Here is a 16,964-nt window from a genome sequence, read left to right on the forward strand (position 1 = left end):
TACCTGAATGCTGTGGCGAGTGCTGTTTTGGAGAGTTCATGTCTGGTGGATCATCACTAAAGGATACTGATTTCTCAAATGATACTGATTTTTCTGCAATCACAAATGTTGAATTTTCGTTTTAAGTAAGAGTCAAAGGAATTCACGGGGTGGTTGGATGCGTTTAACAAATGTAAAGATTGGTTGGTCTTAGGTGTCTGTGTGAGGAGATATGTGCAATTAATTTTGAAAAATAGATTGTACGATCACTTGCAATTTGTTGTAATTGTGCTGATTAAAAATTATCATTTAAATGAGAAATTCTGTAGTCGATTTCAAAATGAACAAATATTACTTTTATGAAATTACGTGATTATCTAAATAAACGAATTATTTACTTATGATAAGCTTAATATTTTAATGAATTTTATAACAACATAGATGTATGTAAATATAATGAATGAGTTTATAATAAGAAAAAATAAATATGAATAGATACATCCATTCCTGGAATACCTACGTAATCAACAATGCAATGATTTTATGCCAAACATGCGCTTGAGTTTGAAGACTCTTATAGTTCATTTTTGTAGTGAAACAAGACTTTTTAATGTCAATTATACCGATATCAGAATTTTGTAGCTATTTTATCTACACAAGATAGCTTATGCGATATATTATATTCTTATTAAAGCTCCATCCAGTAGCACAGTTACAAGACAGACAGCGTTTATTAACTACGATCCTTGACGTATGCGGTATGGCTGAAAAGTTACATTTATAAAGTGCATGAATTAAATATAAACAATGACGGCTTCTGCATGGTCAAGGTTGTATCTCGTTTACTGTTTATTTATAATACCGAAAATGATAATTCCACACGACTCAGCAAGCAAGCATTCGGCGATAATGTTCAAGATGCACAATGCATTGCGAATGCGAAATGGTATATTGTTATTTTTCCGAATTCATGTGCCGTATACATACGACATAGTGCATGAGTTATTGATAGGGAGAAAGCGACACTTTCCCTGTCCACATTCCAAGGTGCGGAAGAAGCTTACTATTAGGAAAACGCATTTACTGTCATGCTTAATAGAATGTTGTGGCGCCCGTAATTTGCGGTTTTGTTCCTTCATTAGCGTACGCAGTAGCGTACACATTTTACGTATTTGTCACGAAAGCTTGTTTTTTTTGTATTATGAAATAATCATACTTCATAGTACCTTTGCTCACATTGAGACTGCTTGAAAACATATTTTGACCAAAACGTTACATTAGCAATGCATTAGCAATATTTTTCGAGCGGCCGTTTAATTGCACTTACGAAATCTGTCCCTCCCTAATTTGGGAGGTCTCTCGTTGCTGGCAAATCGCGCGGCATCTGAATGTAGGGAAACGCAAGCCACATTAACGAACCAAGCCTTGTACAGAAAGCCTTCAGACCAACATACATATATAATTGGAAGTCTTACACATTGATATAGAACAAAAAACGAATTTCATAGAAATAGTTAAGTAATATAAAAAAAATCTACACATATATTTATATTTCAATTACAGTACATATATTATTAAAGTGATACAAGTAAGAAAACTGCGGATAAATTATGACAGTTATTAGTAATAGGACTGCTGGCGATGTGATGAGCGTTGACGAGTAAGCTCCCTTCGCTACGGTCAGCTTGCCTGTAGAGCGAATATTAAATTGTTTTCTGTAAATTCTTACCCTGAGTTGTTCCTCTCGATGTAGAAGGGTATGCCTGGTAGTCTTCCCTGGGAGTAACAGGAGGCGGAGCGGGACCTGGCACCTGCAGTGCTTTCTGAACAAGTCCAGTAAGATTCGCGAGTTGTCGTTCCATTTTTTCTACGCGAAGTCTTTGCATGTCGTCAACAGGCGCACCCAGTCTATAAATTTATATATTAATACCTAAAGCATTTCAGTTCAACATGAACTCACAATTATTGTCTTAAGATTCGCCAATAGCTGCTTTTAATGATCGCGTAGCAACCCTAAGCATTGTGGCCACAATATCGCTGAGCATTCTGATGAAATATGATTTCACTTTTACATTCAGTAAAAGTTAATAGTTTCACTGATACTGCTCTCAATATTATTTTTCACGATACTGTTATTTATAGAATGTGATTGAGATATCTCATTAATGGTAAGCCGTATAACAAACGGCCGATACCTGGCATCGTATGGCGGGCGGGGCATAGGTCGTGGCGCCGTTGTGATCGCGTTCACACCGTACATCTGGTATGTCTCATCAATAATGACGGTTTCGCTGTGGAAAAATGCGCTAGTTAATTATTACGCTGGATACGGCCAGTTTTTATCAGGTTCTCACTATAGACCTTTTTATTAATTACGTTGAGTTTATTTATTTATTTAGTTATTTTGTAGGAATTAAGTGTGATAGTAATGTTTTATTACTTTGCTTCTTCGTCAATGACAGGTGCGATCGGACCTCTGCCAGCTGCAGGGGCGAGGAATTGGGTGTAGTACGGGTCCTCGTAGGGTGCACGGGGTGCGACACGCTCAGGGGATGACATATAGCCATCGCTTGAATGCGCTGTACAAACCAAATGCTTACGTTATATAATATCATAATTAAACCTTTAAAATTTACTACACACCGAAAGGGATACACAGAGGCTTAGTTATTATACAGTAAATGTTTTAGCATAGAACTGAATAAAGAAAACCGAAAATAAGAAAAAAATCAATTACAGCAATCAAAAAGATAATAACAAAAACATATGTTACACAACTTAGATAGCAAAAAGCAAAGCTATTTGTCACACTTAGAAAACTATAGGCAATCGGTCAAACATAAAAAAATCTAGTTAGATCACTGGTCACAAAAACTTTTTAGGTAATAGGTACTAAATCTAAAAGAGTACGTAAAAAAATGAATTTACTCATGTCCTGTAACAAAAGAATAAAACTGATAAAAACCAGTCAATTGTAATAAATCTTAATCAAAATAAAGGGAAAGGGTTGCTCGTCAGAATATTTGTTCGGGGAGCACAACTCGATATAATCTCTTAATAATCTAATACAATTCCAGTTCAGTATATATTCATTACTTGGACTTTGCTCAATATGCATAATACGAATTATAATTTTGTATTTAGTAGGCATCTTAATAATTATTACCGAACAAAACTACTTATTATAATATATGTAAATAGTACCATTATATAATAAATAAATGAGCGGAACTTGTGAAAATTTTCTCCGATTACGAAGTGGTAATTATAAATTAGTAGAAATCTACGTTTTATGTTGCACCTACCTACATGAGCAAACTTTTATTTTAAAAAACAGGGTCTTATTCTGGGAACGGTCTGTGAAGCGAATAATTAAATGCTAGAATAATATTAAAAGCTGAGGAATCTGCGTAGCACAGCTAGTCATACGACATATATAGTTGCACAACTTTAATATGAATTTTAAAGTTTTTCGAAAATAATTTACAGCTTTAGCAAAATCAGAGCTTGTTAGGAGGTATACGATACTAATGTGATCATGTTAAGCAACCCAGCTTGTGAAATATACCTAAATAAAGAGACACAATTTGTACACTTACAATATTGCAAGTTACGAGTAGCTAAATGGATTGACTTGTGCATTATTAGTGTTACATATTTTTTCTCTATTTCACAGTTATGCGCTATTTATTTGTTGTTTTAGAAAGAGAACAGTATAGGTAAACTCGTATCGCAGTCTACGTGTTAAATCATGATATTACACCTGTTTTGAACTTCAATCATCATAAAAATATACATTATTTGACATACCCTGATCGGATATAGAGGAAATTGACATTGGTGCTCCGAATAAAAAATAAAATTAAGAAGGAAATCGCATTGTGAGTGCTTTATTGCCAAGAGATTTCAATAAAAAGCTTGAAGCAAATCAAGTATTGAAGCCAAAAAAAGACGTTGATAGGAGGATGCCGGGGGTTACCGGGGATAGAGTATAGTTGATCGGTACCGCGGGGGCATTCAGCGGCAGCAAAAACTGCAGGAAAACACCGCTCCGAACCACTCCTGGGCAAGTATGAGCGCACTGGTTTGGATGGCGCGATGGAACCTACACATACAGTTTTCTTGCAAACAGCCTTATCTTTCATATCGGAGCACAATAAAATAGTTCACGAAATCATTAGCAATCACTATTGCGATTGTGGCTGTCGAAGCATATAAAACTTTTCTTTTCCATCCTAAATTATTCCTCTTATGACTACTCTCTCTCTACATACTATAAATTAAAAGACGTCATAAATGGTTCGACCGAAATGTTCGTTGATCGCTCTGTCCGTCGATTTGTACGCATAACTTTTTGTTGCGTGTATATGTGTATTTTTGCTTTAAATAGATACGTTATGCCTTTGGGGATCCTATATAAGATTAGTGAATATATTATGACAAAATTCGTCACAGTAAAGGACGTAAAGGAACTCCCAGGCAAAAGCAAATCCCTGGCAATTCTAGTTAACATACACGATGACGGGGTGTGACGTAATGATATACCATACTTCCTCCTTTTCGCGCTTTAATATATTTTGAATGCACTAAGGCAAACTACAGACGGAGCGTGTTCGATGCAATGCGATACAGACCGCCATAGTTTGCGCTTACCTTTTAAAACTATCTGGTTTACATTAATTATTGTAAACAACAACGAATCAAAATTTCCGGAATTCGATTCCCGGTGCTTCTGTCAATGATCAGTAACAACCTAAAGTAAGCAATTAACTTCAGGTGCAGTTCATAGCGCCTCGGAGGAGCACGATAAACCATGGGCCCTGGTCATTATCACGTACATTTGATACTTATCGTTAAATCCCGTCAACCCAGATTATGGCAGCTTCGTGTGTTTATGCTCTAAAAACTCCTCCCTCCTATGTGAGACGTACGTTAATATAATGATGGTCGTTAGACCAAGTGATTGGTGATTCATCTTCCACCTACGATACTTGGGGTAGTTCTTAATTGTTCTATGGAACGAGATGTCACCTAACCGAATGTGTAAGCAATAAACCTTAATTAGATAGCTAGCTATAACTAGTCCTCATACGATTGGTTTAATTATATAGCTATTTTATACGCTACACCACGTAAATCATTGCTTTAAATGCGATCTAATCCATTTTTTTCTAAATTATTTATACTTTTAAAGCAAAGACTACTCTGAAAAGCAATTAAAATATTGTTTACATTATGAGACGGGTTAAAAAAATATATATGCGCCTCGGGACGCCCAACAGAAGTGATAATTTAAACTAATCTAAGTTGAACTAAACTTTTTAAAAGTAACGAAAAGTTATTTTTTAATAAAATCTTTCATTGATTATAAAGTATACTTTATTCTTAGTTACCATTCTTGAATATGTACATTAGAATTTTGTGTATTTATATTATCAGTATCATTACTTAACCCTATAAAAGTAACAATCTGCCTATCATTGCCGTATACGTGAGAAAAAGGGAAGTCTGACAGACTGTCGCCGTTATGCCTTACGTAACGAAGCGGTTTACCATCAGATAAAAAATATCACTTTAAAATTAACAGTTATGTGTTTTTTTGTTAAATGGCGCCTGCTCCTACTCAAGATAATCTTTGTTATATTTCCAATAAGAGTTTAGTAAGGAGTTTTGGAGATTTTTTGTGTTTTTTCATAGGACGATATGAAAAATAAAATTAGATGTCTCAGTTTTCCAATGGCGTTAAGTTCCAACGACCTCTTATTAATAAACATGGCATAACGTATCAACAGTAACGCATTATTTTCTCACAACACACAGCACCTTTCAAATGTCAGAAAGTGACAAAAAATTGTGTAGCTTTCACGTTTTTTAATAAGGGGGAGTGATAAAACCACAACTACCATACCGTTTCATTCGATAACCTAAAACTTGTCTAGTACCTACCTGGAGGTTTAACTCGATCTGCTGGTACAGGTGCGGCCGGCGAGAAGGCTCTCATGAGGGAACCCCCTCGTGGTAGAGTACTGGGTGTCGATTGACCCATGTAGTATGCAGGCGCCTTTATCTGAAACAATATAGGTACTTTAAAAATAAAGTCATTATACTTTTTATAAATCCGTAATTGACACTATTAAAAAACCTAAATGAATGTTGGCGGGATCTATTTTAATCGTATTTATATTATAAATGCGAAAGTGTGATTGGGTGTCCTTCTTTTGTGCCCTTACTAAGCCACTAACGGACTTAATTTTTACCATAGGCTTACTTCGTTGAAAGGATGGAGTATAGTAACATATTAATTCAAAGAGACTACTCTCCGTCTCTTTGAATTAATATAATTGGCTACTTTTTATCCCAGGAAAAAAGAAGTTACCTCAGTTGTAAAAAAATGCATCAGGTTAAATTTACGCCAAAATGACGGAAGTGAGTAGTAAGTCTGACTGAATGACTAGAATTAGAACTTTTAAAGAGGAACTTTAAAAGTATAATTAAAAGTATATAATTCCGAAGGCTCTGATATTCAAACATATCAGAGCCTTCGGAATCCGCGTGAAATCTGTCGATTCTGTACCTGTCATATCAAAGCCTGAAATCTGCGTTAATATTTACGGTTTCGTGTTTCGTTATACAGTTCTGACAACTGTTCATAATTTCATAAATAGAAACGTTCGACTTAAACGGATAGGACTGACGATGCGCTCGTCAAGGCAAGCATAAATTCAAATATTAACCTGTCCTTCCTTACATACTTTTATGTAAGCTCGTCTCACTGTTAACTGATTGCAATGTCTGAGGAAATACTAGCAAGAAACTCAGAATTTTCTTCTACAATATTTTTATTCAAAGATGTATCTTGTACGGAGTCGCGTCATCATTGTCACTAAGAAATTCACAATATTTTTGCGCAACTGACGGATGTTGGTCTTGGTATGCATATCATATTTACTCAACTTGTTTTCTAGTCTTTTCTGAAGCGTTAGATATGCTGATACTCTGAGGCAATTGGTCGTTATATAAAAAAAAATATTACCTCGTTAGTAATATAGGTTAATTAGCAAACTAAAGATTTTTCTATCTAATCGAACATAATTTAGCGAACAATCCTTTTTTTGTGATATCTCATTGAGATACTGCACTTTATTGAACTGCGGTTCCATCTCAAAGCTGCAATTTTTTTTTTTAATCCATTATAAACACAAAACATTATTTAAAAATACTGTTAAACAAAAAGGTAGAAGAAAACAGGTTCTGTTGTTGAATAATAAACAACGCGAAGGAATAAAATCGCTGTATATTCTGATCGTCATAATGACTTGACAAAAGTATACAAACAACCAAGATTATGTGTGTCAGCAGCTGATGACGGTATAAACTGGTTTCGTTTATTAATGGTATTATAAAAATTAGAGGTCATCTTAGAAGAACAGAGAAATACTTCGTCCTAACAGCTTTCTCTGTTGATTGCCTTGATAGTGGGTAATATATTCAACTACGGATCACGTGGTCCTATTGCGCGATTCACTAACTTTTCTAACAGTTTCTAATTGTTGGCCAACTGTTGTTCCCATACAAAATATGCAATAAGTTTTCAACTTTGATTACCGGGTTGAAAAATTCTTAGTACCATCCTGGTACTAAAAAATTGCCATTGGTGACTTGGCTCGGAGATGACGTTAAGCTGACAGTCCTAGCTATTTTACCTAACATGTGATAATAATAGTTAATGCTCGCAATCGTATTGGAGCAGTTTGCGGGGTTAAGCTGATTATTCTCAAGTCCGAACAAGCATGAAGTACTGTAGTCAAATGTGGGGTGGCTCTGCCAAGTACCAGCTTGAAGCTTTAGATCCAGTGGATCGTCGCGCCAGAAGAATCATAGGTGACAAATCGATAACACAGGCGAAACTACATAGCTTGTTTATCAGTTTTTTACCGGATATGCTTCGGTGAGTGTGCTCAGGAACTTCAAAATCTTGTTCCTCCTTCCGCTTTCTACTACAGAACATCTTTATGTGGCTGATATTCCATGAACACGCAAGAAACGTTTTTTATTAAATTTTTTGATACGCACCGCTAAGATGTGGAACGCCCTCCCGGCAACTGTGTTTCTTGCCACGTATAATTTGAGTACCTTCAACCTAGACTTCATCATTGCTTTCTAACGGGCATGACTGCTGGCAAGCTCTGGCCTATCGTTAATAAAAAAAAAACCTACGATGAACGTAATAATCCGATTTCTCAAAAACGGTTCCCTTGTAGCAGTTTATTATTTACAAGCACTGTAGGTTAAAATTATAACCAAACGAGTGAAATGGATGGTTAATGGTGTTGGCAGTACAGTCAGAAAGCAACAATGTATGTGCAGGTAATGTTTACGCGGTTTACAAACAATTTCAAAGCAATAACAATTTGAATCATAACTCGATAAGACGTCAGTTGTCGTTTTATTTGTCAGTAGAAAGCACGGAGTATAGCAGTGTAATTGATCAATTGTGGTTTGCATAAGGAAAACGGTTAGTGAAGCTGAATCTAAGTCTTATAAATGGTATTAAAGTTGTTTAATTAAAATTAACAACAAATTTAGTATTTAAAATACTTTTTTGGAATTTAAAAAAAAATATTTTTATTTATTAATGATGATTTAAAATTAAATATTTGTTGCATGTAAGAGACAAGAAGGAAAACCAAAATACAAAATGAAAAAGGCGATTTTATCACATTGACTGTGAACTCTTTTAAGCTATCGCGATATGTACATTTATAGCGGAATTATATATTATATAAAACATAAAATAAACATACTACATATATGTACAAACAATAATCATAAATTTAGTTTTTGTAATAGAACATCCACGTGTGTATGCTACACAAAACCCAAAGTAAGGTATATGTTTTATCACACTTAAAATGACAGCACTTTTCAGTCTTCGAAAAATTGTCGTTGATTGAAGGACTGACATAACACAAAATTTAAATACATGAACCTTTCAATGTGCGTCTCAGGCAATTGGTCAGAGAACCCTATAAACATAATATACGTAAGAAGTAACGCTTGATTACTATTTACAATAACTGCTTGATGTTTAAGTAACAGTATAAGTTTTGTTGCAACATGTTTTGCTTATTTGACTATCGAAATTATGATGCAGCTACATTTATTATATAAATAACTCGAAAATAAACGAAATAACTAGAGGATACGTGATTAATACATACAAACTAGTCGGATTATTGTGTTATGACTGTATGTAACGTAATGATTAAAGACTGTTCCGCAGAAATAGTATCACCTAATTCAAATTATCAAATTCTTTATTCATACAGGCTTTTCACAGGAACTTAAGAACTAAGTATGTCTGAAACATATATTATGTTTACATAATTGTGAGGTGATTGTGATAACTGTGTTCGCCAACTTAAACCAAACGCACCCTGATCTAAGAATAGCCAAAGTAAACATAGCCGGGTATTTTTTTTGTTATCACCATCTTACAGTAAATTAATACTTAGCTAGAAGTCGTACATTAAAACCGATTATTATAGTGATAAAATATCTTTTGCAGGTCAATAATGACGTGGTACCTGTGCCTCATTTTAACATCTCTAGTGAACCTTAGTTTCTGCATTAATCGGCCGGTTTTTAAAATCGTTCTGACACAAAAGGGATTTGCACAGGTCAGCTTATTATTTTTAAGAAATATATCGGACTAAAAGTTATTTAATCATACTTAATAAAACAGGAACCTTTTAAATGAGCTTAGAAAGTTTATCTAAATCTCCTGAAAACAATCGATTAAAGGTTGCTTTTTTTTTGATAATATCACAGTGCATTCTATTGTTTTTATAATTTTATAATGTAGTAAACTTTTTTAATAATAATTTATTTTAATTTCAATAGCACATATAACTTCTTTAAAGAAAATTATTGACCTCTTTTCTTACAGTTTCTTCAATATGATGTAGAAACGCCACCTGTCAGAGAATTCACTTTCTGCACTTGGCTTCGTGTTTTTGACTTGTCGCATGATCAAAGTGTTTTCACATATGTCAGTGAGTATTATTCTTATATAATAATACTCGGTTATACTACTAGGTTATATTTTGTGGTAATAAAACCAATGTAGTTACAACCAAGGCAGTGGTGTCACAACTAAAAGCGCGTGTTATGCAACGAGAAAGTGTATGCACAAGCAGCAAATTGATCGAAATGTAGGTGCATTATCCAAAGATGAACTTAGTAAACCTACTTAGCAATTATTAATAAATAAAATAAATGATAAAAATAAAACTAGACGCATTTTAAAAATGAACGATTTACTTTTAGAACACCATTGAGCAAATATGTTACGATATGATATAATTAACATGACCCCTTTTTTTGGACCAGTTTGTTGGTTTAAAATTTCTTAACGTACGCATTTTTGATTCAGTTTCGTAATCACGAAAATGTATCTGCTTATGGTCAGCTTAGTTCATTAAGCTTGTATAATAACAACTTCAATGACGATGGAAAGAATTTAGCGAATACTAAAAGTAACAACAAGGAGAAAACGATTCGAATTGTCGAAAGAAGTTTGATATCACAAAACAAATCAAATGCCGTCAGTATTTTCAGTACTTAATAACCTATTACAAGATCTGATTAATGTTGTTTTTCGTGATAGGGTATTTTTTATTGGTATTTATTTTATATTTTATAAAGTAATAAAGAGTACGGAATTGATTGTATGTAAATTAATTGAATGAATACCGTAATGTAAGGTAAATCTACAATTAGCTACAACACTGCACAAACAATAAAGCATCAATTAATAAATATTTTAAATTGTTATAATGTTAAACGCAATTTTAACACGTGGCTTAGTATAATCCGTTTTTAGTTAGGCTATTTCATGTGTTAGTATGATTGGCTATGTAGCACTTTCGTGGTTTATGTTGGCTTGATTAACGAGTTCACGGTCCAATAGCTACGCTATATATAATTATACAAATACCCAATTTACGAGTATGTTTTGTTTTAGCAAACGGCAATAATCGGGTAATACAGCTTTGGCTTGATTCCGGTGGTAAATTTATGAAAATATCCTTGAATGGAAAAACATCTTCAAGTACTTTAGTGGAAATTACTAAAAATACGTGGCGCCACGTTTGTGTGTCTTATCAGTCAGACTTTGGAGCATGGGCAATCTACATAGATGGTCGCCTGGCATCCTGTGAAGCAGCCCAAAGTGTATGTATACATTGATTTAGCTTTCTGACACGTCTTGGGGATCGCATCAAACCTACAATCTGTCTCTCCCAAGAGAGATGAAGCCTTTTACCAACAGCAGGTAGTAAATGGGTTGAGGATGATGATGTAATGATGAATCAAAACAAAGTTATAACTTTTACTTTATAGAACAATAATTACCTAATCTTAATGAGATAAAAGTGATGTTTTTAATTTTTTTAGCTTTACGGTTTCGTTTTACCCGGTGGTGGCAGCGTTATAATTGGCTACGGTACAACGGACAGTGGTAATATATGAAAATAGTTTTTATACAAACTTAATGATATCTATTAAATTTATATATTACCTACTTCGTTTATTATTTCTTTTAGGAACTCCAAATGGGTTGGAAGGAGAAATTTTTGGGTCAAATATGATACTAAAGTCAACGATAGAACGAAATTATACAATAAAAATTGATCCGCGATATCAACAGAAACTTTTTCAAAAGAACAAACTTCTCGGAAATAACAATATCAAATATATTGTTTTAAATGATATGAATTTCGATACAGTATTAGATAACTCCGAAACAACAAATTTGCCTATTTTTAATACGACTCGAAGTTTCATAAAATTTAAATTTACACACGGATTAATTGAACATGACGTTGGATTAGATTTAACTCCAAAAAAAACTAAATTTACGGACTCATCCAATGAAAAGGAAATTTTAGATTTTACAATGATACCCACAAATCCTAGCATAACTAATGATAAAAAAATAAATTTTTTGAAATTCCTGAATGAGGCTGGTAATATAGGCAAATTTAAAGGAAAGAGTAATAAAGAAAGGGAGCTATCTGGTTCAGGAACTCAAGAACTTCCGACTATATCAGAATTTGAAACACCCCCACCACCGAGACCACAATCATTTCAAGACTACACACACACAAGTGTTAAACAAAAAAAACCACTATTAAAGACATATTTTGAAATAAAAGAGAATGGAAAATTATTGAATCCTTCGAATATCAATAATAAATATGAATATGAAGTGTCTGAAGTAGTAAAACCTCCCCCATTTAATCAAAATACCAAAGTCTATGGTCAATGGACCAGTTCACAGTTCGCTAATAGCGTTTTAAACTATTTAAAAAACGTCAACCTTGAAAATAAAAAACTAAAAAAGGTTCCTTCAACAATACCTCTTTTTAAATTATCGGATAGCTTACCGTATTATTCAGATTATAAAGTAACTAGAGTAAATCCGCCATTAAGATTTGAAAGGCGCAACATTATTAATAGCGTCATTCATAAACGTGATATTGAAAATCCACAAATAAATATACAAATTTTAAATGATGATCTAAGATCTCGAATTTTAGACATTCATTCTAAAACGATACCTAAAAATGTGGAAATAATAAATCGAGGTCAAAATATAAAAAACAATAAATATCACAGATTTTATAGAAATATAGATAGCCAGATATCAAGAGAAATAATGTTTGGTTCTAAATTTTCCATGCCAATGCCTTTTACTATGGATTCTAAATTAAATTCCAAGAAAATTAATAGTAACTTGGATAAAAATAACAACCTTATATCAATACTCCCCTTTCTCAAGTCAGGAGAATATTTTATTGATAAATATGTTGATAAAAAATCTATTGATAATAATGAAATGTACACTAAAAGTTTATCAAATGCAAATAAATGGCATAATGTTAAATCTTACAATAATGACTATACACCTCGACGCATTCATATGGAATCAGGTGAAAACCAGTCAACTATTGAAAAAAATGTAGATACATCCAAGATAAAATACCCATCATTACGATTAAAATACAAACCAGATAACCACAAAGTCGTTAAAAATGTTGATGAAGCAGAAATAATCAATGGACGGGATCTTGCATTGGAAATATCAAATTTTTCTAATGCAAATTCAGTTTCGATTTTAAAACACAATCATGGTTTTCTTCCAGGAAATAAGAATTCCAAAAGTACCAAAAAAACTAGTCCTAATTTCATAACTAATAACAAAAATAAAAAAGGTCCCAGCAAAAATAGTTTTGACCAGCATATAAAAATTGGCAACGCTCTTAATGAACGCTATATTATTGGTGGTGATAAAGAAAATAGCAAAATTAGTTTTATTGGTGGTTCAGAAAAAATCCCGGATATAAATAGATATAGATCAGAAATAGATCATGAAAGTGAACAAGTACCGCCATCGCTAGGGCCTAGAGTTTGCAAAAACGTCGAACTATACGATCAGCTTTTATTTGTTCAACCTGATGGTAGCGTTGACGTAACTGACATATTATCACCAGTGAAAGAGAAAAATTTAGGCATCGAGTTTATTGTACAAAATTATAAAAAGTGCTCTTTGGAAAAAACTTTATTTGAGAAAAATTCCTTATTATATATTGATTGGATTAAAACTCCGGTACGCCTATTTGGTGGCTCTTATCCAAAGAAAACTACTGATCTTTGTGGTTTCTTTTAGCAGTGTTATTTAATAAATAAATTCCTATTATAGTGATTAATAAAATGTAAAGTGTCAAGTTTTTTATTTTTGTCTTTTAACTTTATTTTTTTTGGTCATAGCCATAAAAGTGATTCTATTTTATCCTATATTTTTATACATATCATGAAACCTTTCAACCAGATTGATGATTTAAAATGTATGGAGCCAATTAGTATCGCTTAAAAAAGATGACTTTACTTATTCTACCGAACCCTTAGAGACAGCAAGTACGAATGTGTGAAGAGAATCACACTGTACCTTCCCAATCTGTGCTGAGAAGAAAAAAAGTTTACTATGCACAAAATGGCCTCATTAAATGTGGATCTTGCCATAAGTGGTACTGGATCATAAATTAAGGTAAGTAAGTTATAAGTACCTCCTCAAATAGTCAAGATAGGCCCGACACCATTTTCAGCTTTCAAGGCCGGCTGGCTTATTAAAGAACTTCATTGATATTCCCAGCAATGCTGTATGTAATGTAAAACTGTCATAATTGACATTTTGAAGCTTATACGTAATCATGAAATACTTTATCAATATGGATTAATTCATTTGCATTGATCATAGACATATTGATGGAGAGGGAAGAGAATATTTTTATAATTTTTTGGTGTAAAGTATTTTTTAAATGAGAAAAACAGATAGATACGTTTAAATTGATAAAAACAAATAAAATAAAAATATACAATTTTAAAAATATTATAGCATTTTTTATATTATTTTTTGAAATATTTTTCTTTAAATCGTATTCAAAACTATCTTTACTCTAAAAAGTAAGTGCAAGATTGTTTACATAAAAAGACATTTAAGAAAAAGTGGAGTGTAGATAATGCAGGTCATACAAATAAACGAAATAAGACCCACTGAAAATCTAGAAACTCACTCACTTGTCAGGTTTTTCATCTCGGATTAACAACGTCAAAAATACAACGCAGCGCTGATTTATTTTTAAGACCATATCTAGTTCGAGCCTTTATATCGATGGTTTTAATCAATGCATAGCGTTACTAATTAAGATAATTGGTGTCCACTAGTCGTTTCGTAACTAGTTGACCAGTACTGCTTAACTATATAAGCTTTACTTTAAGCTTTTTGAGCCTTAGCCATGTAAATGTCTTCTACTCTATATTAAATTTATTTGTACAACTAAAATGAAATTTATGCTGTTTTCGCATTCCGAAATTTTATTTGTATTTATAACACTCTGTATAAATTTATTGTAAACGAAAATTACTTTGCGTCTGATTTTTATCCACTGACAGTAAAGGTGTAACTTGGATGTAGATGAGGTCAGTGGCGTGCATAGAGGGTATGCAGATTATATAAAATGAAGAAAATCCCCAGTAAGAGTTATAAAAAGCCTTCCCTTAAGTATTTATAACTCGTACTGGATATTTTCTTCATTTTATATAATCTGCATACCCTGTGCATACCCTCTATGCACGCCACTGCATGAGGTATGTGCCTTCAAAGCGACGTTGATAATGCGGCGAGTAACTTCTAATTTTACCAGTTACATACCTAACATATACGACATTTAAGTGAAAAATATAACGAAATATTGCTTACATTTTTAAATCAATTATTTCAAGTAGTGTTGCAATTAGGCTTCTCCGAACGTCATAATCCGTGAGGGCGTGGGCAGATTTGAGAGTATGCTTGGTAAAAGGCAAACTTTTGTAATTTACTGTGCATGGTGCCCAAGTGTGGTATAATTGACTAGTGTTCTGCTGATTCGTACTGAGTTCATATTATATGACTTTAAGTAATATGTTGATATTTATTTAGGTAGTATTATTTTTATCACATTTACACAGTATGTGTTTTTTAATGTTTATTAAAATTCAAACTGATTACTCTTTCGACCCATTTATCAACCCATCTAAGAACAACTTGATGCAGTATAATCAATTTCATGTAAGTTAACCAAAAATACCATCTTACCAACTTTCAAGTTTTATCAAAAAAGACCCACGCGATCTCGGACCTTTCGCTTACGGCACTAATTTGTTGTGAAGGTAAGTATGCAAACATAATACAACAAGAAACGCGAACCGGTTATTTTTAAATGTTAAAATAAACCGAATACCTTCACTTTTAAAAATAACTTGCTATAAATGTAAACCCTTTCAGTTTCTTTAGATTTTATAAAAAATTATTGATAGCAACCAAGAACTTTATACTGACTTAGCCGAAACTCGTTGCATTGTTGTAATTTTGAGTTTAGCGCATTCAAATTTCTAGACGCACTGACCATCATATTTGACGGTTGGCATAAATTAGTAGTAGAATATAGTTCATATTGACAGAGCTCCTCCGGGGAAGTACCTACTATCGCCATGCTGATTAAAAACGGCAGTCTGTATTTTTTCGGTGCATCATTACACTTTTCACAAAAGTCTTGGTTATGGATCTCGTTGTGTGTATGTAAACACGACATAAGAATGCGATCTTACTCTTATTCAAACTCTCTTATTCCAGTTTAAGTAAAATCAGGCGTAAATAAATTATCCTTGACCGAAAATATTTTAGACTGGTTTTTAACTTTCTCCGAGATGGCTTTATATTTTTGGTGGTAATTAAAATTGCTGTTTAAAGATTTTTTTCAAAGCAGCTTTCCTACATTATCTTTAAACAAAAAAAGTGAAACCTGTTCTGTGATTTTATGCTTATAGATTGGTGGACTGGACTGAATTTTCCCTATTTATGTGGTGATAGTAATAATATTATTACTAATCAAACATTCAGGATTTTATTTGATTTCTCTGACCTGATAAAAACTAGCAAACTAGGTAAAAATCTAATTGAAATTAAAACAAAGCATTTTCTTTACATAAAATACTTAATCCTGAGATGTATAAGAAGAACCAAGTTTCCAAGATTTGTATAATAATAGGTATTGAAATCTGATGAAAACTATCAGGTTAACCGACATTCATTGTTCTGCAATAAATTAACTTAATTGTGAATTTTTAAAACCTTATGCATTCTGTGTCGTCATAGTCAAATAAACCTTTCATAAAGCCGGAGCAAATGACATTTTTTTTTATTCCATTACAAGTTAGCCCATTAGTAAGTTCCATTACAATTTGACTGCAATCTCACCTGGTGATAAGTGATGATGCAGTCTAAGATGGCAGCTAGCTTACCTGTTAGGGAGTTTGCTAGTCATACCCCTAATCGGTTTCTATGCGGCATGTCTTTGTCGGGTGGTAACTATCCACGGCCAAAG

General features: G+C 33.1%; 2 protein-coding genes across 7 annotated transcripts in view; one reads left to right on the forward strand and one right to left on the reverse strand.

Moving 5' to 3' along the window:
- Positions 1 to 16,964, reverse strand: part of LOC120636213 (coiled-coil domain-containing protein AGAP005037) — a 175,879-nt gene that overhangs the window by 12,477 nt on the left and 146,438 nt on the right. For 5 of the 6 annotated variants that reach the window (XM_039907581.1, XM_039907585.1, XM_039907583.1 and 2 more), the window contains 7 exons: positions 5,926 to 6,046; positions 3,986 to 4,084; positions 2,420 to 2,558; positions 2,175 to 2,270; positions 1,709 to 1,887; positions 1,307 to 1,363; positions 4 to 93 (listed from right to left, as the gene is read on the reverse strand). In XM_039907581.1, coding sequence (XP_039763515.1) covers positions 4 to 93; positions 1,307 to 1,363; positions 1,709 to 1,887; positions 2,175 to 2,270; positions 2,420 to 2,558; positions 3,986 to 4,084; positions 5,926 to 6,046 — 781 coding nt within the window. The remainder of the gene's footprint in view (positions 1 to 3; positions 94 to 1,306; positions 1,364 to 1,708; positions 1,888 to 2,174; positions 2,271 to 2,419; positions 2,559 to 3,985; positions 4,085 to 5,925; positions 6,047 to 16,964) is intronic. The other variant, XM_039907584.1, reaches the window with a different exon arrangement.
- On the forward strand, positions 8,445 to 13,711 carry LOC120636214. Its single transcript, XM_039907587.1, has 6 exons — positions 8,445 to 8,494; positions 9,548 to 9,659; positions 9,929 to 10,034; positions 11,006 to 11,214; positions 11,437 to 11,500; positions 11,586 to 13,711. The coding sequence occupies exons 2-6, from the start codon at positions 9,555 to 9,557 to the stop codon at positions 13,709 to 13,711; spliced, it is 2,610 nt and encodes an 869-aa protein (XP_039763521.1). The 5' UTR covers positions 8,445 to 8,494; positions 9,548 to 9,554.

This window comes from Pararge aegeria, chromosome Z (assembly GCF_905163445.1).
Source record: "Pararge aegeria chromosome Z, ilParAegt1.1, whole genome shotgun sequence".
In the NCBI taxonomy this organism is placed as follows: Eukaryota; Metazoa; Arthropoda; class Insecta; order Lepidoptera; family Nymphalidae; genus Pararge; species Pararge aegeria.

Excerpts from the sequence above, each read along its gene's own strand:
- LOC120636214 (XM_039907587.1), top strand. The coding sequence starts at position 9,555 with ATGACGTGGTACCTGTGCCTCATTTTAACATCTCTAGTGAACCTTAGT. Across the intron at positions 11,215-11,436 it reads CCTGTGAAGCAGCCCAAAGT|CTTTACGGTTTCGTTTTACC; the intron begins GTATGTATACAT and ends TAATTTTTTTAG. Across the intron at positions 11,501-11,585 it reads CTACGGTACAACGGACAGTG|GAACTCCAAATGGGTTGGAA; the intron begins GTAATATATGAA and ends TATTTCTTTTAG.